Source organism: Nyctereutes procyonoides, unplaced genomic scaffold, assembly GCF_905146905.1.
Source record: "Nyctereutes procyonoides isolate TBG_1078 unplaced genomic scaffold, NYPRO_anot_genome, whole genome shotgun sequence".
Classification (NCBI taxonomy): domain Eukaryota; kingdom Metazoa; phylum Chordata; class Mammalia; order Carnivora; family Canidae; genus Nyctereutes; species Nyctereutes procyonoides.
In genome coordinates this window covers 48,363,471-48,389,814 of record NW_026575146.1, presented here as the reverse complement: position 1 = coordinate 48,389,814, position 26,344 = coordinate 48,363,471, and the positions used below count along the sequence as shown (strand labels likewise).

At 40.3% G+C, this 26,344-nt stretch overlaps 1 protein-coding gene and 1 long non-coding RNA gene across 6 annotated transcripts in view; one reads left to right on the top strand and one right to left on the bottom strand.

Annotated features, from left to right (window-relative positions):
- Nucleotides 1–26,344, bottom strand: part of PRUNE2 (prune homolog 2 with BCH domain) — a 257,435-nt gene that overhangs the window by 22,618 nt on the left and 208,473 nt on the right. For 3 of the 5 annotated variants that reach the window (XM_055311153.1, XM_055311154.1, XM_055311155.1), the window contains exons 10-13: nucleotides 18,149–18,228; nucleotides 16,006–16,206; nucleotides 6,587–6,760; nucleotides 412–514 (exon numbers count right to left, since the gene is read on the bottom strand). In XM_055311153.1, the coding sequence (XP_055167128.1) occupies nucleotides 412–514; nucleotides 6,587–6,760; nucleotides 16,006–16,206; nucleotides 18,149–18,228 (558 nt within the window). Of the gene's footprint in view, nucleotides 1–411; nucleotides 515–3,112; nucleotides 3,576–6,586; nucleotides 6,761–16,005; nucleotides 16,207–18,148; nucleotides 18,229–26,344 lie in introns of those variants that run through there. The other 2 variants (XM_055311156.1, XM_055311157.1) reach the window with 2 other exon arrangements.
- LOC129500573 (uncharacterized) lies at nucleotides 14,477–15,978 on the top strand. The gene is made up of 3 exons (XR_008662569.1): nucleotides 14,477–14,561; nucleotides 14,712–14,882; nucleotides 15,687–15,978. It is a non-coding gene; the product is annotated as an uncharacterized LOC129500573 (long non-coding RNA).

The window sequence follows — 26,344 nt, the reverse complement described above, 5'->3', positions numbered from 1 at the left end:
ATGGTTATCTTTTTTTTTTTTTTTTAATGCAGGTACACTAAAAAAATGTGTAAGTTAGAAGCTGAATTTTAAAAATGTCAACAATGTTGTTATATACCAAGGGCACAAGTGAATGACACAAATAAAGCTGGGTTATCATGACTAAAAATATGTTATTGGGGAATGGAAATAACACTTTAGCCAAAGGAAATGTTACAGAATTTTAGAGGGCAGGAAAAACTGTGTTCTTTTTGTTTTCAATTCATTCTGCTGACAAAATCTTGAGCAATATTCCTTGACAGAGATTTCATTGATTTTCAACAAAGGCTACAAATATTCTCCATCATCTATTTCCTCTTCTTAAATATGCTCTATCTGCCATGACATGCCACAGACATTCACTCAAAGCGCTTTGTCAAAAGTATCACTCACAGGAAAAGATTTTCCATGACATAGTGGTAATCCGCCCGACTGCTGTCTGGCAGAAAACAGGCAGCAAACACAATGATGGCATTTAGGCCGTCCCCATAGTAGCCTGGGGGACAGACAAAAAGACATTTGTAACCAACTGAAAGCTCTTAATAAGAAAATATTTAACCTAAAGGACAAATCTGAAAGCCTTGCAAGTGTGTGTATATGGATGTAATAGATAAGTCTTTAAGTGAGTATGATATAGACTATAGTTCTAGAAGTACAAACATAAATTTACTTGTCAGTAAAGTGTATGTTATATAGAGTCTTAAATACACAGTGTGAATATATTTGCATATACAGCATATCCATTTATTATGGACGATTATATGTGTTGTACATCGTCATGAATGGGGAATTTGTCAAAGAATGGAGGTTTTGACTTACAGGTTTCTAATTTATATAATGCTTCTGTCCTTCAATGGCTGAGAAGATCTGTTTGATCCTCTTTAGTTTTTATTCGTTTTAGACTCTGGTTAATTTAAAGGGGAAATCTATTTACTAAACTGCAATATAATCAGATGCATGTACTCCAGTGACCAGAAGATACTAGTAGGTTCACAAATAAAGCACCTTTATTTTTATTTTGAGGACTGGTTCATTTGCATCCCCGGGGTCTCCAAATTCAATGATAGTGCAGGGACACACGGAAAGTTCTGGCCAGGCCTAGAATACCTGTGCACAGAATTTAGAGCCTCATCTTTTTAAAATGGAGCAAACCCAAGAAGGGCCTGGTTAACCTGGTTAATGCTGACCTCTCTGAATTTTATGAAAATATATACTTTGGGGAAAACTTGAGAATTACTTCCTAATAACCTGGACAGGGAGTGGAGGTCTGTTTGCATGTGGTGGTAAGGAGATAAAAGGCAAGTGTGGAACTCCAAAGAGTCAAGGAAAATATAGGGACATCTCAGGACATTTTTCCCACATCTGAAAGCTCTGTCTCATTCTTTAAACTCTGTGTTCCCTCAGAGCTCATTTCTAAAACTCATGACAGCTACTGGTCAAAGTCCCACAGGTTTATATGTAAAATCTCATACATCTTTCAGGCTTAAAAATGGACGCAATGCATTGTCTTTTTTTTTTTTTTTTTAAGATTTATTTATTTGTTTTAGAGAGAGAGCACATGAGCAGGGGGAGGAGCACAGAGAAAGGGAGAGAGAGAATCCCGAGCTAAGCATGGAGCCTGACATGGGGCTTGATCTCACCACGCTGAGATCACCACCCAAGGCAAAGTCAAGAGTCAGCCACTTGACCAACTGAGCCATCCAGGTGCTCCCCCCACTCCCACCTTTTTTTATATCCCTTTTTAAGCACTTGGAATTTTTGCCATATAACATAGATCTGGATTTCAGAATCATTAAACAGAGATTGCCTCAGAGTTCTGAGTAGGCGGACGGGACATGCCCTCCAGCCTGATCAGAACTCAGGGTGTTTTATTTTTTCAGGACTCTAAATACCCCCCTGCTGATTACATGGCAGTAAAATACCAGCTGGATATAGACTCGGATGGGCTTAACTCTTGAAAAGCAGTTTAATAAGATGTTCTCGACCAAGATAGAGAGCATGACACTATCACAAAAGAGGTGAGGGAAGAGAGTGATACCAACTAAAAATATATCAAATTATGGGTTTATGTGTATGACTAATCTGAGGTTGTTGTATACAGTGTTTACTCTGCATGTCTTAGAAGATGCTACCTATGTAAGTATACACCTGGTGTAATATATGTTTGCAAAACCGGATTGGGATAGCTTCTCTATGGATTATTTGCTTTGTTCTGTCTTTTCCAACATGCCAGTGTTTACCAACTTCTTTTTAGAACAAGATGGGAAGGAAAATGGCAGAAGGAGGTATATTTTAATACAAGAAGAGTTTGCTTCACCGAACAACTGCATTTAAGACTCATAACCTAATGAAAATCCACAAAGGATAAGGTGGCTTCCCTACGCTACTGCTAACCACCACAACGGTATGTAATTTAGACTCAGCACAATGACAAGGACCAGGTCCATTAAAAGAGATAACAGACATAATGAATCCAACTTACAAACAAGTACAAAAGCATCCTTTCAGAAACATCTTTTCTAGATGTTGCTGCCTGGCCTCAGGGTGTCAAGATCATGACCTCTCAGGTACTCTGGTTTCTTTTTCTGTTTCTGGAGAATTTCTATGAATTTTTTTTTTTTAAAGGACAGTATGAGGTTTATAAACAGTATTGCAGAAGTCATCTTAAATGGCATTTCAGCTCTTTGTGTCAATGTGTCTGTCCTCAGAATGCTGTGGTGTCACGTTTGCTCAGGTTCATGTCATTGAAGGACTAGTGAAGAATCGACTCATCACTTCCTGCTCATTGTCTAACCCAGAAATATCTCTTTACAGAAAAATTTCCTGAAATTTACAAATGGAGATGTGGGTTTTTGTGCATGTGGGGCTTTTTTGTTGTTGTTGTTGTTGCCTTTTTGTGGGTTTTTTTGTACCTTTGGGCAGAGTAGCTGTAGGAAGGAAAGAAGAGGCAAAAGATAGAGGGGGGAGAGAACAGGAGGAGATAAAATGTAAGCCCTCAAAAAGGAACAGGAAGAAAACGATTTCTTCATGGAAGTTTTCTTTCCAAACCAAGACCCAGAGGAGCCATTTTTGTTAGACTCTAAGGATACTTCAGATCGTCATGGCTGGCAAAGAGCAATGACTGGAATGAGTAGTCCTATCTGCTTTTTGCCCGTTAACCCAATTTCTCTCTGCTAAATATGCAGCTTGCTCAAGTTGGCTGTCAGCAGCCAAGTAATTCATTTGAAGTGTGGTTGTTTGAAACACGCTATTTTATCTGACTCTCTTCTTAGTCCCCAGGAGTTGAGTTTGGGGTGTGTGTGCTGAGGTGCCTTCGCAATCCCACCGCAGGGCCTCCTGTGACCCTCTGAGGCAATCGTGCAAACCTTACCTGAGGCAGAACAGAGAGGAAAGGGACGTAACACAAGTTTGCTGGCCAGCAAATGGAATGGAGAGAGAAAGGAAGATGTCACAGTCGCAACAAAACATACACACACACACACCAGCCCGCAACTCTTCTCCTCATTCTTTCCAGGGCTATTTGTCCAGCAACACTGTAGAGAAGTTACCTGAATCTCCTATAATGAAATAAGAGAAATAAAAACAAAACAAAACAAAACAAAAAACAAGAAAGGAAACTTCTCAGTATAATGTTTGGTATGACGGTCCTTGGTTATTTAAATGCATCCTCTGTTCCAAGGTCAAAAAAGCCAGTTTCTGGCCTGAAAGTAACCCCACCCAGACCTCTTTTTGTTCTTCTATTGAAGTGGATAACAGGAATGTTGCTCATGGACTCATGGGAGGTGACACTGGCTTTATCACCCTCTTTGGACTGATGAAATAGTTGAGGCCTGAGAAGTGAGGTCATGTACCAAGGTCACAGAGTGATAATTGGCAAAGACAGGTGTTGAACTCTGTTCTATATTGTGTACAAGGCCTCTTACAGTAGCTTACATAGAACTCACCAAAGCTGACGGCTGAATTATTTGTTGCAATATTGCTCTCACACCTTGTGCCCAACTGGCATGGACACTTGGCAGAGCCTGGCTTTGCAGCCAAGTGAGGCAGCAATTTTAATCACCACCATCTTGCGGTTAATCTGCACTGTACGGCTGCCATTTTCCTGTTGGTCTGAATGGGAAAACCTCCTCAGAGCAAAACACCAGACCCCCAGACAAGACCTCTGCTCACTGTGGAATGCTCCATTTTAAATGCTCATCAGAAGCCAGGATAACAAATGCAGTAGATTGGTCTATAGGGAGTCCTGCTTTATCATCACTGAAGTCTAAGAAAGCGGTGTCAGCTTCCAACACAGTGGCCTGAGCCTTGGCAAATTTAGAAGTAAAATCTGAACTGTCTTTACCTACAGAGCACAGAAGCTGCTCAGGGGGTGAGAAGAGGTGGCATCTGGCTAACGTTCCAGGTGGGTGGCTGCAGCCAGAGGCACACTCATGCAGGTCAGCTCCTGGAAGAGGCTGAGGCAGAGCTGGTAAGGGGGGAGGAGGGGGGGAGGAAAGGTGGCCTTTTCTTCCACACCAACCAGGCAGTCACACGGACAAAACCAAGCTCACGACACAGAACAGAGGGGAGCGAATGCCAGGGGAGGAGGTGGCAGGGATGCAGGGCACAGCAAACCAGGTTAGACTTGAGGTGTAAGCTGAACTTTCACAAAGAGAAGCAGAAGCAGTGGCTTTGTTTAGCCCCTGGTGGGTTGATGATAATCACTCTTTCCTGAGCCAGGCAGCAGATCCATGGGCTCAACCCTCCCACCCAACCCAGCTACTTTCACTGTGGTTGAAAGAACAAGCAGGTGAGTCTGTTGGGAGAATGAGAAATAACCTGGCCTCGGTAAGGCAGGGAAGCAGTGAGGCTGCTTCCTCATAACAAAGGGGCTCTTGATTTAAGACCTGAGTGGTAAACATTCTTATGGATTATTACTGGGTGACCCTGATTTACTTTGACAGACTTTTCTACCAGTGTTGACTTTTTTTGAACGGGCACGGGCTACTTTTACAGTCGGCCTCTGTTTTGTTTTCTTTTTATTTCCAAAAAAGCCAACAAACCAAAAATATTTGAAGCATGGTTCAAGAGAGACATGCGCTTCTGGGAAGATCTGGGATGATGTTTAGGTTGTGGTTTTTGTCCTAAGAACGAAAGGGTTGACTCTGTGGCCTGTTGTCTGCTCTTTGCAGCAACATCAGGACAGCTCCCATTCTGTGAGGCTATGGAAAGGCTTCCCTTGGAGGCAACTGCCTCCAGTCCCACGGCAGCCATCCCTGGGCCATATTATCGTTTTAGGTCAAAGAGTGAGGCAGGCCAAAGGCAAGCCATGGCCAGGAGCACCTAGGGGCATCTTCTTTCACTCTTGAGGTCAGGATCGCTGGCCGGCCTCAACACTTACATGGTGGGAACAATGCATGGATGGAAGATGGGCAATCAGCTGGTGGAGGGAAGTCTGATCGAAAAAACAAAATGTCCTTTTGCTCATTAGAAAACGAAAGCTATGGGCTTAATGCGGTGCCAAGATGCTTATTTCCCTGTCCTTGCTAAGGAAGAGAGAACAACAATTGCCTTGTCAGCTTACACTTTTTTTTCTAGAGCAGCAGAGTGTTTGGGGTGGTGCTTCAGGACTGCAGGAAAGGGGCGCATGCAGCAGAAAAAATAAAAAAGCCATTTATGTTTTCCAAAGTTGACAACATTAAATGTGTTGCTTGTGCTCATCTGACTTTTGTAGCTCCAAAATCAATCAAGGCTCCTGGAGCTCCTACAAAGCACTGGAAACACAGAACACAGTGTTTCTCTCTTGCTTGTCCCTCCCTAAGCAGATGGAGGCTTTCACTGGAAATGCCTGTTGTCAGGCCCAGGTATATAGAAAAGCAAACTTCTGGGAGGGGAAAAAAGATGACCAGGCTGAGTCTAAAGAGACTTCCCAAAGTTTCTAAGAATAATCAAAAGACCTTTTCGTTATGAGAAGCATCTCTGGAGTACTGATCATACTACAGGCCATGGTAGTAGAGACTCAGAAGAGACTTAGTTAAATCCTACAAACCATGGTAAGGGTAGTCACCATCCGTCACCATACAAAATTATTACAATATTTTTTACTGTATTCCCTGTGCCATACTTTATCATTCCTGTGACTTATTTATTTCATAGCTGGAAGTTTGTTGAATATTTCATAATGTATTTAAGTGTTGAATCACTCTGTTGTACATTTGAAACTAACAGAATAGTGTATGTCAACTATATTTCAATAAAAAGACCATCCAACTGATCCATATGAGTTCCAAACAGACATTATTAAATTGGACGACTACAGTTTTCAAGAAATTTGCCCAGAAGATTAAAGCCGTCAGATACTTGATGTGAAAAGCAGTTTTCACTTTGGAAAGCTATTTTTTACATAGGCTTTCCAATGTCTATAGAGTTTGAGTCTGAGGTAATGTACTTAGCTCTATGGCCCCCTGAATATTGATTACAGAAAAGGGTTTTGAGGACGTCATGCTGCAAAGAACCCTCTTTCATTATCTAAGAAAAAAATATGGCTGCCCTATTCCCCACCTCCCTGATTCACAAAGAGCTTGACTACCTCCATGCGAAATGACTCTCCTGTAGGGCTCAATGACCTTCATGTCAATACGCTGTTCCTGTTCTCCAATCACCACAGTTCTCCACAACCGGTTGTCCTCTCGCTCCTCTTCTGCTGTATACTCCGGAATAGACTCTGACTCTTGGCCAGAATCTTTGTTAGATGTGGAGACTTCTGGAAGTGAAGCATACAGGAGGACTGAGGAGCAAGACTCCACAGTAGAGGCAGTTTAACCACAACCCATCTCCAGACAGAGTCAACCTGATGGCACTCCCCATCTTGCACAATCATCCTGACCACATAAAGGACGCTTATTTATTGATGGACTGAACAGCCAAATCCATTCTAAGGCCAAGCTGAGGGTGGAGATAGATGCAGGGCTACAGCTGCTGCCTCAGTGGGCCAAGGGAGACAGGCTGGTACCAATTCATCCTTGATCACAGGTTAAAGACTGGACTTTTCTCATGGGGTGAAGGGCTATTTATCAAGCCCAGGCAATTTTGTTTCCTTGGGTCACACATCCTAAGTGGTTAGTATCTTGATGACACCACCAGCCTAGACCCTGACTCTAAGACCTACAAAGGACTTGGGCCCCCTTCCCTATTAGAAGTAAATTTGGGTATAAGTATGATATTACCTCCAATTGATTTTTCAAAATTCCCCACAGAAAGATTTTACATTAAGTAAGAAACAAACAACTGCATAGACCAGAAATGCTCCAAGGCCAAAAATTCATAACATTCCTATATGTGGGTGCATGTGGCAATAAAAAAGCCCACTGAACACTCTTTGGGAAAACATTTACTACCCACTCTTGCACATCCAGAAAAAAAAAAGACAGCAACCGTGCTAAGTTTTCTGAAAAGAATAAGCAGCAATTGTTTTCATTTTTACTTCATCTATGAGTTTAACAATGGTTATTCTTTGTATGTTTAAATAATTTGAAGGAAAAGATTATTTACAGCCTTCACAATAATTCCGTGGCATATTATCATTCTTATTTTTCCATTCATGGGAAAAGACTTTTGATTTACATTGTACTTCTTTCATTTTATGCCACTTTGACAATTAAGAACAATACTTAACTAGATAGCTACAATGTGTCAGGCACAGTAGTAGGTATTATAGTAGTAAACCTGCCCATGCAAACACTGACTTTAAGTAGTTTGCAATCACACTATACCCTGAGTGTGTGATTCTTATTCTCTTTATTTTACCGTGAGGCTGGGAATTCCTTGGGCCGAGAAATTGTGCCTGAACACCTCTGTTATTTTTTACATTTTTAAAGATTTTATTTATTTATTCATGACAGACGGAGAGAGAGAGGCAGAGACATAGGCAGAGGGAGAAGCAGGCTCCCTGCTGGGAGCACGATGTGGGACTCGATCCCCGGAACTGGGATCACACCCTAAGCCAAAGGCAGATGCTCAAACCGCTGAGCAATCCAGGCATCCCAACGACTTCTATTTTTCACCTCCATCAACTAACTCCACATTTAACTTGGAAACATGCACAGAGTTCTCAGTGAAAACTGAGGTGAACAGGTAAATAAAGGAAAGCTTGGACAGTTTCCTGAAAGTATGGGTACTTGGTAAGGAGACCGCAACAAAGCCATGATGTTCTGGAAGATTCCTCAAGACACATCAATTGTGTCTGATTATCCGTGACTTAGAACAGCACACTGAAATTGAGCTGGGAAGCCATCCTAGCCTTTTTTGCCAACACCAACAGCTACCATCACCTACAGAGCCTTGCCTCACTCTGGCTTCCTCTCCATTCCCAGATGAGTGTGCCTCATCTTACTAAGGACAGAAAACAACAACCTTTGGCTTCAGACCAAGCTCTGCATCACTGGCGCAAATCCATCCAATGGCATTGGACTCTCAGTCTGGAATCCCTTCCTGCTTCTCCTTTCCTCTTGGCTGAGGGCCCCTGGATGCTTCTCTTCACTCCCTTTCTGGGACCCTGTTTTCCATCTGGTCTCTGGGCCCCGATGTGGGCTTGTCTTCAATGTTCCTGTACGTGCACACTCTACCTTGCAACAAACTCGCCATCCACCAGCCCCTCTATCCTTGTTTGGGACTTTCTGGTTTGCTCTACCTTGACCCGTGTGATCTGTGTGGGGTGGAGGGGTGACTGTTTTGTTTTCTGCATGCTTTTACTGAGGCTACCACATTTTTAAAAATGTGTATACCATATTATTTTTCCTGCTTCTAAAATAAAATGCAAATAAAGGTTGAAACAATGCTGACATTGTCCAGAAAAACCGCAAAAATCACTGGTGCCATTCTCACTCATTGTTGTATTCTTTTTATTACATAGGGAAGTATACAAGCATACTTCCCTCCCAAAGTATGATCATTCTATGATCATGTTCTTTTTAAATTTTTTAAGATTTGGGACACCTGGGTGGCTCAGCGGTTGAGCGTCTGCCTTCGGCTCAGGGCGTGATCCCGGGATTCGGGATCAAGTCCCACATGGGGCTCCTGCGAAAAGCCTGCTTCTCCCTCTGCTTGTCTCTGCCTTTCTGCCTCTCTCTCTCTCTGTATCTCTCATGAATAAATAAATAAATTTTTTTAAAAAATAAATAAAATTTTTAAGATTTTATTTATTTATTCATGAGAGACACAGAGAGAGAGGCAGAAACATAGGCAGAGGGAGAAGCAGGCTCCATGCAGGGAGCCCAATGCAGGACTCGATCCCAGGGCTCCAAGATTATGACCTGAGCCAAAGGCAAATGCTCAACCACTGAGCCACCCAGATGCCCTTCTCTCTCTCTCTCTTTTTTTTAAGTAGGCTCCACACCCAGCGTGGAGCCCAATGTGGGTCTCAAACTCAGGACCTGAGATTAAGACCTGAACTGAGATCAAGAGTTGGATGCTAGGGATCTCTGGGTGGCGCAGTGGTTTAGCGCCTGCCTTTAGCCCAGAGCACGATCCTGGAGACCCAGGATCGAATCCCACATCGGGCTCTCGGTGCATGGAGCCTGCTTCTCTCTCTGCCTATGTCTCTGCCTCTCTCTCTCTCTCTCTGTGACTATAAAAAAAAAAAAAAAGAGTTGGATGCTTAAGGGCAGCCCCATTGGCCCAGTGGTTTAGTGCCGCCTTTAGCCCCAGGGTGTGATCCTGGAGACCCAGGATTGAGTCCCACATCAGGTTCCCTGCATGGAGCCTGCTTCTCCCTTTGCCTGTGTCTGTGCCTCTCTCTCTCTCTCTCTCTCTCTGTGTGTGTGTGTGTGTGTGTCTCATGAATAAATAAATAAAATTTTTTAAAAAAAAGAGTTGGATGCTTAAGCAACTGAGTCACTCAAGAGCTCCTTATTCTGCATTTTTTTAAAGAATTTATTTATTTATTTATTTATTTATTTATTTATATATTTGAGAGAAAGAGAGAGCATGAAAGAGAGAGAGAGCACGAGCAGCGGGGAAGGAGGGGTGGAGGGAGAAGCAGAGAATCCACTGAGCAGGGAGTGCAACTTGGGGCTTGATCCCTGAACCCTGAAAACATAACCTGAGCCAAAGGTAGAGACTTAACTGAATGAGCCACCCACGTGCCCCCCATTCTGCATGTTTTATACTTACTCTTCTGTAATACGATTCTACCTAAAAATATAGCATAGGCTTCTTTTCATTTCAGTGAATATAAACCCTCTAAACCCTCTGCTTATATTTTTAAGTTTGTTTATTTGTTTATTTATTTATTTATTTTGGTAATCTCTACACCCAACATGAAGCTCAAATTCCCAACCCAAGATCAAGAGTCACAGGCTCATCTGACTGAGTCACCCAGGCACCCCAACTCTGCTTATTTGCTTATTTTAAAAAGAGTATTCCATTTTACTGATTTTTTAGTTTATCATTTCATAGTGATGGAAATTTAGTTTTATCCTATTCTGTTGTTCTTATAAAGAATTTGCTTCATTAAGCATCTTTGTTCAGGTATCCTTTGTGTGCATATTGTTATAGGTCAACTTTATAGCCGTGGGATGCTGGTTCAGAGACTATAAGGATGTAAAGTTTTCATGGGTATTTTTGCCCTTGAATATGTCACACCAAAATATATGACTAGTTGTTTCTTCATACTATCAAAAACTCTGGAGGATATTAGTTTTTAACCCTGGACAATTCAGGGTGAAACTTGTCTCTTTGCTCTTTTAATTTATATTCCTTTAATTGTTAAAGATGGTGAAAAATTTTAAGTGTTTATTGGCTATTTATATTTTTCCTACTGACAAGGAGGCACCTATAAGGTCCTTTGCCTATTGTGGTCCTTATTGATTTGTTGGGTTCTTTATATAGAACTTTGTCATGCATTGTAGCCATTTTCCTGCTTTGTGCTTAGCTTTTATTATTTCTTCTTTTTAAAGATTTTTTTTAAGTAATCTCTACACCCAACATGGGGCTCGAACACACAACTAAGATCCAGAATTTCATGCTCCCCTGACTGAGCCAACCAGGACCCCTGTGCTTGGCTTCTAAACTGATATTTTTTTCAAAGAGAAATTTAATATTTTTATATAGCTGAATCTGTTAATTTTTGTCTTTATGGGTTTATTTTTATAAAGATTTATTTTTTTAAGATTTTATTTATTTATTCATGAGAGACACAGAGAGAGGCAGAGATACAGGCAGAGGGAGAAGCAGGTTCCATGCAGGGAGCCGGATGTGGGACTTGATCCCAGGACTCCAGAATCATGCCCTGAGCCAAAGGTAGATGCTCAACTGCTAAGCCACCCAGGTGTCCCTATTTATTTATTTTATAGAGAGAGAGAGCAAAAATGCACAAGTGGGTGGGGCAGAGAGAGAGAGAAAGAGAACCCCAAGCCGACTCCATGCTGAGTGCAGAGCTGGATGGGGACTCAATCCACAACCCCAAGATTATGACCCAAGCCAAAAACCAAGAGTCAGATGCCCAACCTACTGAGCCACCCAGGTGCCTCTGTCTTTGTTTTTTGATCACTGTATTATAGTAAGAAAGGGCACTTCTACCTAAAAATATCTATGTATACTAGCATTTTCCTACAGTTTATTATTTTCTTTAAAGCATTATCACTCATTTTGGTATAAAAGCATGGACCTTTTTATGATGTTATCCGTATTGCTTCAGAGAGTGAGAGCTGGCAAGTTGCTGGGGTTCCTTCTCCTTTCCCACTTCTGATTATGTAAATGGGCAAAAGAAATTATTTAAGAACTAGGGATACAGTAAATTCTCAAAGTGTTCATTTCTAAATGTCAACAGTGTAAGCTAGCAAGAAATAAAGATGGCTTTATTTACTCCCTTGAATTAGCAATATCCTCTCCATCTTCGTGATTCTTCTGCTTCACTCAAAATTCCCATCACCCATGCCCCCATGGCCATCATTTTCTATTTTCAAAAATTTCAGGACTCATTTAACTCTCTATCCTCAGGGCCTCCGAATTTAGGTCTGATGCCCTCTCCACTAAGAAATGCTTGATTTTCTTTGTCTTCTTTCCTTAATAACAAGCTTTTCTCCCTGGTGACTGTGGAAGTCAGTTAAGCCCTGGGGAGGAGCCGACTTGAACATTTTCCTTTGTCTTTCATGGGATGATTTAGTACAAGCTCCTGAACATCTTGTGCTGTGCAGACCACGGTGGGAAACCCAGTGTTGGTGGACAATGTGAACTCCCTAGAGGTGGTGTCAGGGACGTGTGTCTGGCCAAGGGGACCAGCTTTCTACATCATGATCAGACACCGATAATGTGAATAATCTTAGCAGACGTTGTTTGAACTTTCTCTTGTTAGAGGTAAGGCATCCTGTGTGCAGTTAAGAAGTTTTAAAAGTGCTTTTGGTGACAAAGTGCAGGGAGGCAGTTAATTGGACTGTAAAACTCAGCAATTCACAAGTACAAAGTGGTGTCCTCCTTGCAGACCACGCCCTATGGCATCAGGTTGTTTGGGGTTAAAACAAAATAAGATTAACTTTTATTTTAGTTAGGTATAGTTTATATGTACAGTTAAAACACAGAATTGATTTTATGAGCCGGTTACCTGCCAGCTGTGAGAACAGTGGAACATGGTAGGTGGGGAAGCTAAATGACGTGACGGCCTGGTTGTCTGGAAAAAAATAGTGGGGCACCTTATTCAGGCTGCAAACTGTCTGTTATTAGGGGTTAGTTTTGGAAAAGATAGCTTAGGGGCACCTGGGTGGCTCAGTCAGTTAAGCGTCCGACTCTTGACTTCAGCTCAGGTCATGATCTCAGGGTCAGAGATCGAGCCCAGAGTAGGGCTCTGGACGTGGAACATGTCTAAGATTTTTCTCTTTACTCCTTCCCTCTGTCACCCCCTCCTTGCCCTGGCATGTTCTCAGGCTTTCTCTCTCAAATAAATAAATAAATCTTAAAAAGAAAATGGTAGCTTAAACGAGGTCACTAACCATCATTTAGGAGCCTAGGAGGAAAAAATATAAAAGCACATGAATGTTTCTTACAACACTCTTATCAGAAATATTCAGGCTAGAATTCTTTATCATTTTTCCATTTCCCTCATGACATGCTTTTGCTGGGATCTGAGTTATGGTGAAAATAACTGAGGTGGGTTTGGAAAACAGAAATAGGTCATCATTTTTCTCACCTTCGGATATTTTTAAGTTTCTAGGATTAGTATTAAATAAAGCATTTTTTTTTAAATAAAAAGGTTCAGATCTCCTCAATCTGAAAGATTGACCTAAATCCTTCCATATCTATGTGCTTTTGATATCTTTGGCACTTGTAAGTACCAAAGGAAGTCAAGCTGTAATTATATCAATATAAAAATATATTGAACGATATCTTCCAGCGATTTGGACACAGTTATTAAAAAAATTTGTTTGAAAAAAAAAAGAAAATTGTTTGGAAGTGGAGACCGATTTAATGTCTTTTGAAAGTGAGATTCAAAAATGTTTCATAAGCAAAAACCACATTGTGGGCAAATAATCTGCCAGGAATGTTCGGTCATCAGCTACAGAATAAAACAGGCAAATGGCATGAAATTTCCTCAAGTACTTGGTAAAGAGCCTTGAAGTGATGAAAATGCCTGGATAAAAGGGCATGTAAATAAACGTACAGGTAGGGCCATCTGGCTGGGCTTCTGGGGCTTCAGGTGTGTTAACCTGACCTAGTAAGAGGCCCTCTCCATTCATTGTCAGTGTATTTTGGGGAAGAAACATGGCCCAGAAGTCAAGGACTACAGCTCAGGGTTTGAGCTGGCTCTGACATTGACTAGCTATGTGACATTACGTAAATTATTTAACCTGTGCCTCAGTGTTTTCTTCTTAAAATGGGGTACACATGATACCCATCCCTAGAACTGACATTGACAGAGCTGAGGATTAAAATACTTAATATTTCTGAAGGACCCAGCACAAATCCTGGTGGGGTTCATAGAGAAATCACTGACCAAACATTTTGAAACACCGTGCCTTCAAAACTCCAATTTCATTTAGAATGTATACACTTGGTTCAAAATGCTCACGCAAGAAACCACAAACATGCCACACTCAAGCATCTAGTACACTAAAATGTACTCATTTCTCTTATACAGTCTGCTTTCTGCATCTGCATGTTTATGAAATAAAGATGCCCTTTGTGTTTTTCAATGCTTAACGTTTACATTTGTTCAAAACAGCATCTGACTATCCATCTTCGTTTGAAAGTCAAGGTGGCTTTACAGTTCAAAATTACATTACATTAAAATTCTGTCCTTTGAATTTAAGACCTAAATGTAGGGTTGTGGCTGTGAAACTGGTTCTTTCAACAAAACTGTGTCGACTAAATAAAAGAAACTATGTCAGCAAGTGGCAGCTTTAATTACCAGTTTGTACAGCCACCAGTACTTCGCTCGGCAGTTTTGCTATTTATAAACAGAGAAGGTTTAGATGTGGTGTGACATGGCTCTCTAGAGCAACAGGGAAGTACAGGGGGAGAGAGGGAGGGACCAGCTCATGCCACGGCTGTCTTCTTGTGGGACTGGAGTCAAGGTATGATTCTTATAAATTAGCAGTTAAAGGGTTGGGAGCAGCTGGGGGCAACTGGGGTGGATGGAATAGCTGGGGAAGTGTCTCTGGGATGGTAGGAAAGAATGTGAACTCAAGACCTTTCACCTTCTACTTGTGTATTTCAACTTACAGGGTCATATACCCAGATGACTGCGGAAATTTGAGAACACAGCAACAATGCAATATAAAATCTCTACTTCAGCATAAGAAACTGTGGCGCAATTAGCTTAGTCATTTCCAGTTCTTTTAACCTGAGGAAATAAAGACTTATCGAAAGCAGGGTCTGGATCTGTGCTGGTCATGGTAGGTGTCCTGTTGGCTCAGGGATCAATGGTTGAATTAATTAGCAAATTTGACGAATTTCCTAATTTCCTAATTGTGTTCTCCTAGGAATGACGCTGTGTAGGTATCAGGGCATCTTTCACTGTGGTATTTGTTTTTTGACCATAATAATTTTCATAATGTATAAAAGGAATAGCTGTGGCCAGGATACTCCTGCTTTGAATTTCAAATATTAGAAAGTCAGAGAATATCACCCTATAAAATAGAAACTATGTATGTAATGTCATTTTATAAAGCAAATGCTTTGTATTTGGATATAAGTTCTTAACAAATCCAATTTTACTGAGCAAGAGGAAGAACTAAAGTGAGACTGATATTCATATCAGGAATGCGAGTGTTTGATCTAGCGACTCTTACTTTTCTCTCCACCCATGCCGCCAAGGCCATCTCTCCTTCCTTCCTATTTTACTGGAGATACATAGCAATAAACATAATAATGTCCCTGCCCTCAGAGCAGACATACTGGTGGGAAGAAAAAGACAATAAACATAAAGCAAATAGCTAAATAATAGGATTTCAATTACTGACGCATGGAAAATAAAATAAGTAGAAGGATAAAAAGTGACTCGGTAGGGGTGTGGGGAGTGCCTTTGATGACAGAGGTCAAGGAAGGCCTCTCTGAGAAGGTGACATCTGATTAAGATCTGAATAAAGAGGAGGCACCAGCCATGGAAGGATCTTTAAGGAAAAACATTTTAGAGAGTGGGAGCTTGTACAAAGAAATTAGTAAGCTCTCATTTCTCTGCTTCAAATTTTATCTTCCAGATTCTTTGCCTGCAAACCCAGCCCAAATTTTCTTACAACACAGCATGTAAAAATTTTCCCACAACCAGTGCCTACTACAAAGCCTGCCAAGATCATTTAACAAAGGAACGGTGGCTATGGAGAACCTCTGTGAACCATACCTGTTCTATTACACTCTAAACTGTCAATCACAGCCACCTATGACCTGAGATACAAACAAAAGCTTCTAGAAATCACAGAAAGGAGCCACCAGCAACAAAATGGGAGGTTTGTTCCGAGGGCCATTTAGAAAATCTTTCACTTTTCACCTACCTGTGGCCTTGACAATTTGGTGACTTACCATGCCCAGTGTACTCAAAAGAATCTGCTTCATCAGGGGTATCGAGTTCATCCACATTGATATCAATTTCATCTGGACTGTCCAGGTTATCATCAGAGAGAATAGATCCTTCACTTTGGTCCAGAGAAAGATTGATATTTGGGGCTGTGAGTTTGATTCTCCGAGGATGAGCATCACCAAGATCTAGAGAATTAGGAGGTTCTAAAGAAGAAAAAAATGGGAACATCAAGTACTAGACCATACACATGGCTACAAACAGTGGGTGTGGGCCCCAGGGAAAAACATTTTTAAGACCCTTAAGCAAAGGCATGCCTGCTACACACCCACACATAGAATTTGGATCCCCTTCTTGACCAGCAGGCCTCAGTACTGGCTCATCCCAGACACATGAGCCCTGACCATGTAGAAAAAAAGAAGTGGGAGCTCTTGCTAAAGGAGCAGAAAACCAGTTTCCAGACCTGCCCTGTTCAGGTTTGAGAACGTGACACTGATTTAACAATGAACTGAATCTCTATGATGCATAAGAAAAACAGCTAAGCATACATAGATCTCATAATGGTTCTTGCAGACATCATTTCTATGGAATGAAGGGTAAGAACTTTTTCTATTATGTTCATGGGCACTCCCAAAATACCTCTTTGCAGGTCCTGCAAACTCTATGAATGATCTGTAGTGACCTTTCTTTGACTGGCATTCTATTTCTTTTTTAAAAATAAAACTGAGATATTTGCTCAAGTGGTCACTACCTTTTATGGCAATATTTCTTAACATTAGTTCCTGTATCATAAGTGATAGTCTTCACATGTTAAGGTTCATGGAATTAGCTGCCACCCTCTCAATACAATATGCATCTTGCTTCTCCTGTGATTTTCACTTAACAGAACCACAGCTGCAGAAGTCATTTTAAACCAAGTCAGTCCCAACTCAACAATGGTAGAGAGTTAACCTAAAAATAGAAATTTTCAGGATTCCTATCACAAAATTTTTGAAGGGCCGTCTGGTATACTCCTCAATTCTAGAATTCTAACTCTGGTCTTGTTCTAAGAAAAGTGACTCAGTTTCTTTGTCACTAAAATTTTTTCTACATATAGAACATCACCAAAACTGTGTTCCATGTAATATTTTTATGTATTATACCTGAAAAACTTTCCATTGACCAATAAATTTGAAAAAAATGGATTTCTATGTTACATGAATTCTCAGAGCAGTGCTGTTCAAAAGAGATTTTCATGATGGTAGAAACCTTCTGTGTAGTTGTTGAGCACTTGAAATGAAGCTAGTACAACTGAAGAACTGAGCTTTTCAAGTTTGTTTTAAATTTTAATCAATTTAAATAGCCACATGTAGCAGACTGGTACCATATAGGATAACCATAGCCTTAATACCTGTACATTTACAACTTGTACATTGTGAAACTTTAAGAGTAATGTAGGCATACAGTGGTAAGAATAATTATGAATAATTATGTCACATGACTAGTATCTTGAAAAACGTACTTTACAGAAAAAAGATAGATAGATAGATAGATAGATAGATAGATAGATAGATAATAGATAAATAACCCGCTCTTTTCTGCTCCATTCTAGACTTGGCTGATAACATTAGGGTTCAGGATCGTGTCATGATCCTAAAGCTGTACAGTGCACAGGAGTGATAATTAGCACAAAGTGAGAGTATGATGCAACTGGAAAATTAAAATTCTTTTTGTGTGTGCCTTGAGCTGGAGATCTGTGGCATGTAGGGTTTTTGTTTGTTCGTTTGAATAACCAGGATACTGAGCCTTTTTAATTTTAAATATTCTCACACTGACGTACAAATCTGGGGAACTTAGATGTTAGTTAGAATTGGGTATTCTGACATATGGTAGCCACTTAATACGGGAACTAAACACACTGGCAATTACAGCAGTGGTCCAGGAGGTCAAAGGTGGCCCACACAAGTGAGCATCAGTGTTCATGTCAACTCTGAAATTGTAGGCTACCAAATGTAGCCTAACACCCTCCTCACACATATTTTGTTTTTCCTCTTCATTTTTATCACTGAAATCACGAGTTGGATGCATAGGAAATGGTTCTCTCACTGAATAATGACAAGGTCTGGATACAGACTAGCACTGAAGGAAATGAACACATGCTCCTCTCACCGGGCCTCATGTCTGCAGCACTGGGGCTTGGCATTCCCTCCTCAAAGGAGATGTCCATGCCTACATCCTCTGATGGCAGTCTGAAAAAAAAAGCGAAGCAGACAGTGTAAAAAATTGTGTGGGATTTAATTTTCACTTTCTCTTCTAATTTTCTCTTAAAAGGCAACCCAGAGATTCCAGGATCACATTTTCAACTTGCTTAGAATAGACCAAGTATGTATACTAAATCTATCCTAAGTGGCCCCACTTAGAATAAAGACTTTCTGCAGTTCCTGGGAATAAGAACCATGGGTACCAGTCTTGCTCTGTGTACACAGAAAGCCATTTCTCCTACTAGCTCACATAAGAAAGCACACACCAAGGGGAAAAGCAAATAACTAATAAAATATACTTATGTTGGGTATTTAATAATAATTTTTCAATATGAGAGGCAACATACATGCTTTGGAGTAAAGACAGACCTGACTTCGTATATAATTCTTCCTCTGTGTAAATTTGAGCATATTAAATTGCTGTCAGCAGAGGAAAGCATACTTTGTTGGTCTCTATCAGTGAAATAGAGATACACCATCTACCTCATTGAGTTGCTGAAAAATTAAGCAATAAATGTAAAGTGCCTAACATTCCTGAGAAGGTACCAACTGATGTTATTTCCTATCCTTCTCTGATTTTTTTTAAAGATTTTATTTATTTATTCATGAGACACAGAGAGACAGAGAGGTAGAGACACAGGCAGAGGGAGAAGCAGGCTCCATGCAGGGAGCCTGATATGGGACTCGATCCCAGGTCTTCAGGATCATGCCCTGGGCCGAGGGTGGTGCTAAACCGCTGACCCTCTCAGGCTGCCCTTCTCTGAATATTTAAAGATTCATTATGAATATATGTTGGTGAAGACAGTTTTGGGTCACGAGCTGCCATTTCTTCTCTCTAAACAGTACTGAGTCCAGTACTAGTAAGCCAAATGTAGGGGAATAGAAAATACTGGAGAAAACTGTGACAAATGTATATGCTCTCATAGGAAGCTGACCACTGATCTCGGTAAATTCCCTTTGACCTATTTTTACCTCCTGTCCCTTGTTCAGACATCCTCAATTATCATGAGAACATATTTTTCTTCTTAACAGAAAAACATGACTTCCATATAATTTCATTCATCTAGGGTGAGTCCTTGTGATGTAGGCACTGATCTAAATTTAAGCATGATAAACCTTTGTGTTAGTACTCTAAATTTAATCTTTCCCTCCCTGTTATTGCCATTTTTCTTCACTTGAATCTAAGTCTACCAAATTTGGAATTTGTTTACCTGGATGATTGATCTCCAGGATCCAAGTCAAAGCCCTAACTGTCAGCAAAGCATTACGATTAAAACAAAATTCTTTGTCCCTAGTGAGATGAAGTGTTTCATTTATTTGACAAGTAGGTAGTGAATACCTACTCTGTGCTGAGGATATAGAGGAAAAGAACAGAGGAGCCCCATTCTTGTGGAGATGGGATGATGCTGTTAAAATAGTGACCATCCACTGATAACTTGGTGCTGTTCCCTAAAAGAAGTGAATGACTATGTTGTTACAACCAACCCCAAACAGCCCTTCAAAAATATAACCTCAGGGAGTTTCATTCCCCATACACTTGCTGAGGCATCGATCCTCATTCATTTAGTGTTCTCTAAAATGAATCCTACACCCTGGCAGAAAGACAGTGAGTGAGAGGTTGGTGTGTTAGTCAAAGACAATAAGGTACTGGTAGGAACAACAGAAGTGATGTCAGAGACAGCATACTGGGGGGGGGGGGGCAGCAAATCAAATTATCCAGCAATAGAGGAGGGGTGGTGAACAAAGAGAAAACCTGTGCTAGGCCCCAGGTTTGAAAGTCCTAGGTTCCAGAGGGATGGTTTTCCATGATGCTGCAGCTTTTCAGATTTGCTTATAATGATTCTTTGTCATGTGAAGTATGTATCTGTATGTATTCTGTATGTATGTATTCTCCTTGACACACACCCTACAGTACCTACAAAGTAGCAAATTGCTATTTAAGAGTGGCTGGATTCCAATCTTAGTTCTATCACTCACTGTGTGTCATATGGCAAGTTACCTAATCTTTCTGTGCCTCAGTTTCCACATCAATAAAAGGGAGAATGTGTGATGCCTAAAAATAACAAAGGAAAAGGAAGTTAACCATTATTATCACAGTTCTTTTTGTCATCTATTCTAACTGCCTGCTGTATTAGCCTTGAAGTTTCATGAGGACAGGAAGCATCTCTGTTTCTACTATTATGTCTCCAGCACCTGGTAGAGGTCAATACCCAGTAAAAATGTGTTGAGTTGAATTACCGAGCTTGACATTACTACATGCATATATACATTATTTCCTCCAGTCCTTTATGAATCAACCTTAAAAAAAAAAAAGACATCATAGCTATACCTACTTCACAGAGCACATAAGGGTGCTAGCCTTAGCTCAAAAATAAATATGAGAGCTTTAAAATAGCTATCAGTCTCAAATTTTTGTACATTTTATGAGAGACAACATGGATGGATGGATTATGCTAAGTGAAATCAGCCAGCAAAAAATAAATACCATATGATTTCACTTGTATGTGGAATCTTAGATTTTTTTATTTTTATTTATTTATTTTTATTTATTTATGACAGTCACACAGATAGAGAGAGAGAGAGAGGCAGAGACACAGGCAGAGGGAGAAGCAGGCTCCATGCACCGGGAGCCCGACGTGGGATTCGATCCTGGGTCTCCAGGATCGCGCCCTGGGCCAAAGGCAGGCGCCAAACCGCTGCGCCACCCAGGGATCCCCCTGTATGTGGAATCTTAAAAACAAAGCAAACAAACAAAAAGCAGAAACAGATCCACAAATACAGTGAACAAAGTGGAGGTTGCTAAAGGGGAGGCAGTGGGGGATGGGCAAAATGGGTGAAGGGGAGTAGGAGACAGGGTCTCCAGCTATGGAAAAAGTAAGTCACGGGGATGAAAGGTACAGCACAGGGAATGTAGTGGTATTGTAATAGCATTGTATGGTGAGAGATGGCAGCTAAACTTATAGAAGTGTTGAAACACTATGCTGTATACCTGTCAATTACATTGTAATTGACAATTGTGTGTCAATTATATCTCAATTTAAAAAAAAGATTCATAGGTTTTGTTACTGTTTGTAAATAATGGGTAACATCATGAAATAATTGAATGAGTCCTAGATATGAGGTTATAGTTCTGGGTTATAATTCTATGTTATACCGACAAACTGATTAACCCCAAGAAAATTATCCAACCACACTGGTGATTTTAAACAGAGATAATAAATACCTAATATCACAGTGACTGTGGAGGATTAATATAATACATATGTGAGCTGCGAGCACTCCATAAATTATAAAGCATTGGCTAAGCTTAAAGTATTACATTCCCTCATCTTAGACATAGTACCAGGATTAGGGACTTAATTGAAGTATGTGTCATGATTGGACAAAATATAATGAGGGTTACTACACTTTGGGTATTAGGCCAGGTAAGAGAAAATTTCAGGATGGCATGAATCTCCATAGAGCCTATAAGTGCTCCTGAACTCACTGACATTAGGTGAATACAGCCTTTTTCTCTCAATCCTTTTCTCCAACACAGAGCAGAGACCCTGCTAAGAAGGTGCTGGAAAGTCAGTGGTGGCATGTAAGGGGGAAGGAAAGCTGAAGGTTGTGGTCAGGGGTGACCAGAGAAGAGGGACGCTCACAAACTATGGATATTACAGAAGGCCTTAGGGACATTTTAGGAAACCCACAGGGACAGAGAGGGAAAGCTGAACCAAAATAGCCAAGAGGCAAACCTGAAAGAAACACAAGTTGTTGTGTTCACTGTAAATACTTCAGCCACATTCATGCTGTGGGTCTGTAAATATTTATAGAAATGACATGGCCAACCGGGGTTGTTGGCAATTGAACAAGATGAAGTTTTATGATCAATAATGTAAACCTCTCGGGATCTATTAGGTAATAAATCAGTCCAGTGTGAAGACAAATATTTTACCTTATCCATCCAAAGCCACTATTTAATCTGGGGGTTTTCTGTATACAGGATGGAGCTACCAAAGAGGCTGAGGGAATTGTGAAATACAAATCAGACTCTTCCATGGCTGACCTTCCAAGCATTTGCTTAGCTCCATGTCTCCATCTAAAGGAAGGATCCAGAACTGGTTGTTTGCTGAATGGTTTCATCACCATTCTTGATCTTCACCAACTATTTTTGGCTCTTGGCCTTCTAGTCACATGGTAAAATTGTACTTTCCTGCTTTCCTTTGAAATTATGGTAGTCAGGTGATTTACTTGGACAGATGAAATGAGAGTGGAAGTGGCGGGTGTAGTGTCACATTTGGGCAGAAGAATTAGGTAATAGCAAGTGTGTGGGTGCCAGGGGCTTTTCCCTGCCTTGGTGGTTGAGTTGTAGGCTCAATCAAGCTGTGGCCAAGTGGAGGCCCCTGCTAAAGCTCATTGTATATGTAAGAAGAGAGGAACTTTTGTTGTGTTTTGCCCCTAAGATGTTGAGTTTCTCTGTTAGCACATCCTAATCCAACCTATTCTGATGAGTACAGCTGGCCTTTACTATTTGTTTTGAAGGGAATATCTGACTCATATTCTGCTCTAATTTAGGAAACCCATTTCCCACATTCTCAACCTAGGTTAATGTTAATGGTACACATCTTGTCTGGGTTACTAAAGCAGGAAAGAACATTTTAAAAAAATGAGAACAAAAAGCTCAGAAGGGCATCAAATGCTTTCAAGTATTTTTATAAACTTATGTATTTATATACCATCTTTATGTTTTTTCCATCAAGCACCTGTTAATTTACTTAATGTTTTTCTTTAACTTGACTTATTTGGGATCCCTGGGTGGCGCAGCGGTTTAGCGCCTGCCTTTGGCCCAGGGCGCGATCCTGGAGACCCGGGATCGAATCCCACGTTGGGCTTCCAGTACATGGAGCCTGCTTCTCCCTCTGCCTATGTCTCTGCCTCTCTCTCTCTCTCTCTCTGTGTGTGACTATCATAAATAAATAAAAATTAAAAAAATAAATTGACTTATTTTAGTTAAGTAGACTTATTTTGAAAAGAAGATGTGTATCACCTATATGGATGGTAATGTAAAAGCACTTGCCTGAAAAAGTCACATAAATTAAATATAATGAAATAAAACAATTAAATTAAATTCAAGGAAGAAACACTTGGGCTCTGACTCTGAGATTGTCTCTCTTTGCTAAAAAAAAAAATTGAAAATGTCTGGCAAAGTGTAATGCCATGTATCATTATAAATACAAAGAAATGCTATATAAAATAAAGCACCCAAAAAGTAATTAATATATTTCCAAACTTGAAAGAAACCAAAGGAAATCTCCAGGCGCCAGAAACAGTGTGACTCCAGGAAGCTGATGCAAAAGTAGCCCACAGGAGCTTGGATTAGACACGGGCATTAGGACTCCACAGAAGTGACTGACTCCTGTGTTGGAAGAAAGGCCTAGACCATAACTTCTGAAGAAGGCAGTGGATCTTAAGGAAGTACTCCTTTAATGAAAAGAGGATGAGAAGGATCTCTAGTCTCTGGCTTTGAAAAGTCTGCCTGGGATCTTGGGTGGAATATGAAGAGTAACCTATGAGAATTAGAGACACTCTTTGTATGTCAAGCCTGTTTCCATTTACATTACCTGAATGATGTAGGGAACCCAAGTCAACAGATTCAAATTAAAATTCATCTAGGACCATTGAAGGCCTAGAGCCCTAGGCTTCCAGAAGAATCAAGTGTGAAACCATTCGGTAGTGTTAGTTTTACAATCTAGGATTCACTGGAAATTCACTTAGGAGAAGGAAAAAACCCTCTGAAAGATGACCTCACACCAAAAAGCCAAAAAACCCAAACTCTAAACTATACTAGGGAAAAAACATCATGAGGGATTGCCATCATATGCAGCAGCAGAGAGAAGAATTAGCAATAAAAGTGCCCCCGGTGTCCAAAAAAGGAACAGTATGAAAGAAATTGTAATGGTTAAAGAATAATTTTTAAACCTTTGTTGTGTGAAAACACTGAGATTTGGGGTTGTTCGTCATACCTTGTAGTGTCTCTTACCCTGAGTGGCTGTGCTGCTTTCAAAAGGAACATCTAAAAATAATAATGCAGTAGTGTTGACAATACAGTGACATTAAAAAAGTCAAAAAAATATTAACCACAGGAAGGCAAGCATCACAATATTAATATCAAACAAGATAGATTTTGGACAGAAAAGCATTCTTAAGCCTTAAAAAAGTTATTATTCCATGATAAAAGAAAACTTTTCAGAATATGTAATGATAATCCAGATCCTACATGCTCTCAAGAACATAGCCCAAAAATGAAATAAAAATTTCATATAAACTATAAGGAAAAATTAATTTTATGAGGGAAAATTTAAATATACTTCTCAAGAATTTATAAATCAATCTGAAAAAATGCATAAAGATACATCTGAAGAATGTAATAATATAGCTTGAGCTAATGGGTGGATCTGCCCTCAATAAAAAATACACCATATTTTTCAAACTTATGAAAATGGACTATACAGAATGTCTCATAAAATAATGGAAGTCTATATCACATGTACCATAATCTCTGACTTCAGGGACATATGTTTAAAATCAATTATGAAAAGACAATTTGGAAATTGAGGAAGATATTTGTAAGCAATTGACAATAAAGCTCTATGAATCAAAATTTGTGAAGGTAGTTAAAGAAATTCCTAGAGAAAAATAAACAGCTTTGAATTCAGATACTAGAAAATAAAATGGGAGTGTCTGGGTGGCTAAGTGGGTTAAGCATCTGCCTTCTGCTCAGGTCAAGATCCCAGGGTCCTGGGATCAAGCCCCATGTTGGGCTCCCCGCTTAGTGGGGAGTCTGCTTCTCCCTCTCTCTCTCTCCCCAGTGGTACTCTCCCTAACCCCCATCTCTGCTCATGCTCTCTCTCATTATCTCTGTTGCTATCTCTCTCTCAAATAAATAAATAAAATCTTAAAAAAGGAAAGAAAATGTACTGAATTAGCTGAGCTCAACTCAACCCAAGGAAGTCAGAAAAAGAACGATGCTTTTATGTGATTCAATGCTATTTGTATTAAATCTGGGTACCACCTCTCATGACATGAACATCATTAAGTGGAGGAACAGTGTCATAAATGGATTCTCCAATTTGAAAACGGATCCCATGTGCATGCGTTAATTTTGAGTTTTTGGTACTCTGTGCTTCTTCAAAACACAGTCAGCATGCAGCACCATGGCAGTCAAGACACCATCTAGTGAAGGACCACAAACACAACACTTTTGGACATAATTAAATGCACCTTTTAGACCACGTACAAGAGTAAGCCCATTCTACATTTTATATCCTTCCAGTATTTATGAATCTGGAAGGATTTAATTGTTATAGGATTAGCCTTGCCTGAAATCAGGTTCTTTTTAAAGGAAAAGAGCAGTGAACCAAGACTTGGCAGACACACACACACACACATACACACACACATCCAGGATTTCTAGATAGTAATGTTTCCTGACAGGCATGTTATTCCTAGAAGAAAGCAGCAATCCTTTTGAAAATAATCATTCTTACAAGATTTGCCACTTAAGAGATATGGCTCTGTAGAAGTAGGGTAGCAGGTTAAAGTCTTAATTGTTCTTTAGGAAAATATCAGACGGTTATGCTGATATATTTTGGAAAAATGATTACATAAAGAGAAAGTTCCTTTATGCCAGAGTTCTTAAAATTCTCCTGGCTTCCTCCTAGTCTGATAAGATCTACTGGACTGGTAAAGTTGCTTTCTCTAGAAATGGCAATAAAAAGAAAACCAAACAAAACTTTTTAGGAGGTGCCTGCCTTCCTTTGTGAAGTACATAAATTAGCCTTTGAAAGACCCACAGTTGGAGGACTGCCTTTTGGGATTCTTGTCTGATAAACAGGCTACACAGTTTAAGGTAAGAGTTCCATGCCACTCTGTGAACCCTCGGGCAACTTACAAAATCACTCACGTGGGAGGCAAGCCAGGGGCTGCACTGGGTTTCACACTCCGCTGAATCAAGCCGATCCCAAGGAAAGGGTGGGAGCTTAGGTTCCCCAACAGGAAACTAAGGTTGAGCCCATAAAATGAGGCTCTTGGCAAAAACAAGCTGGTCGGCTGGGCTTCCTTG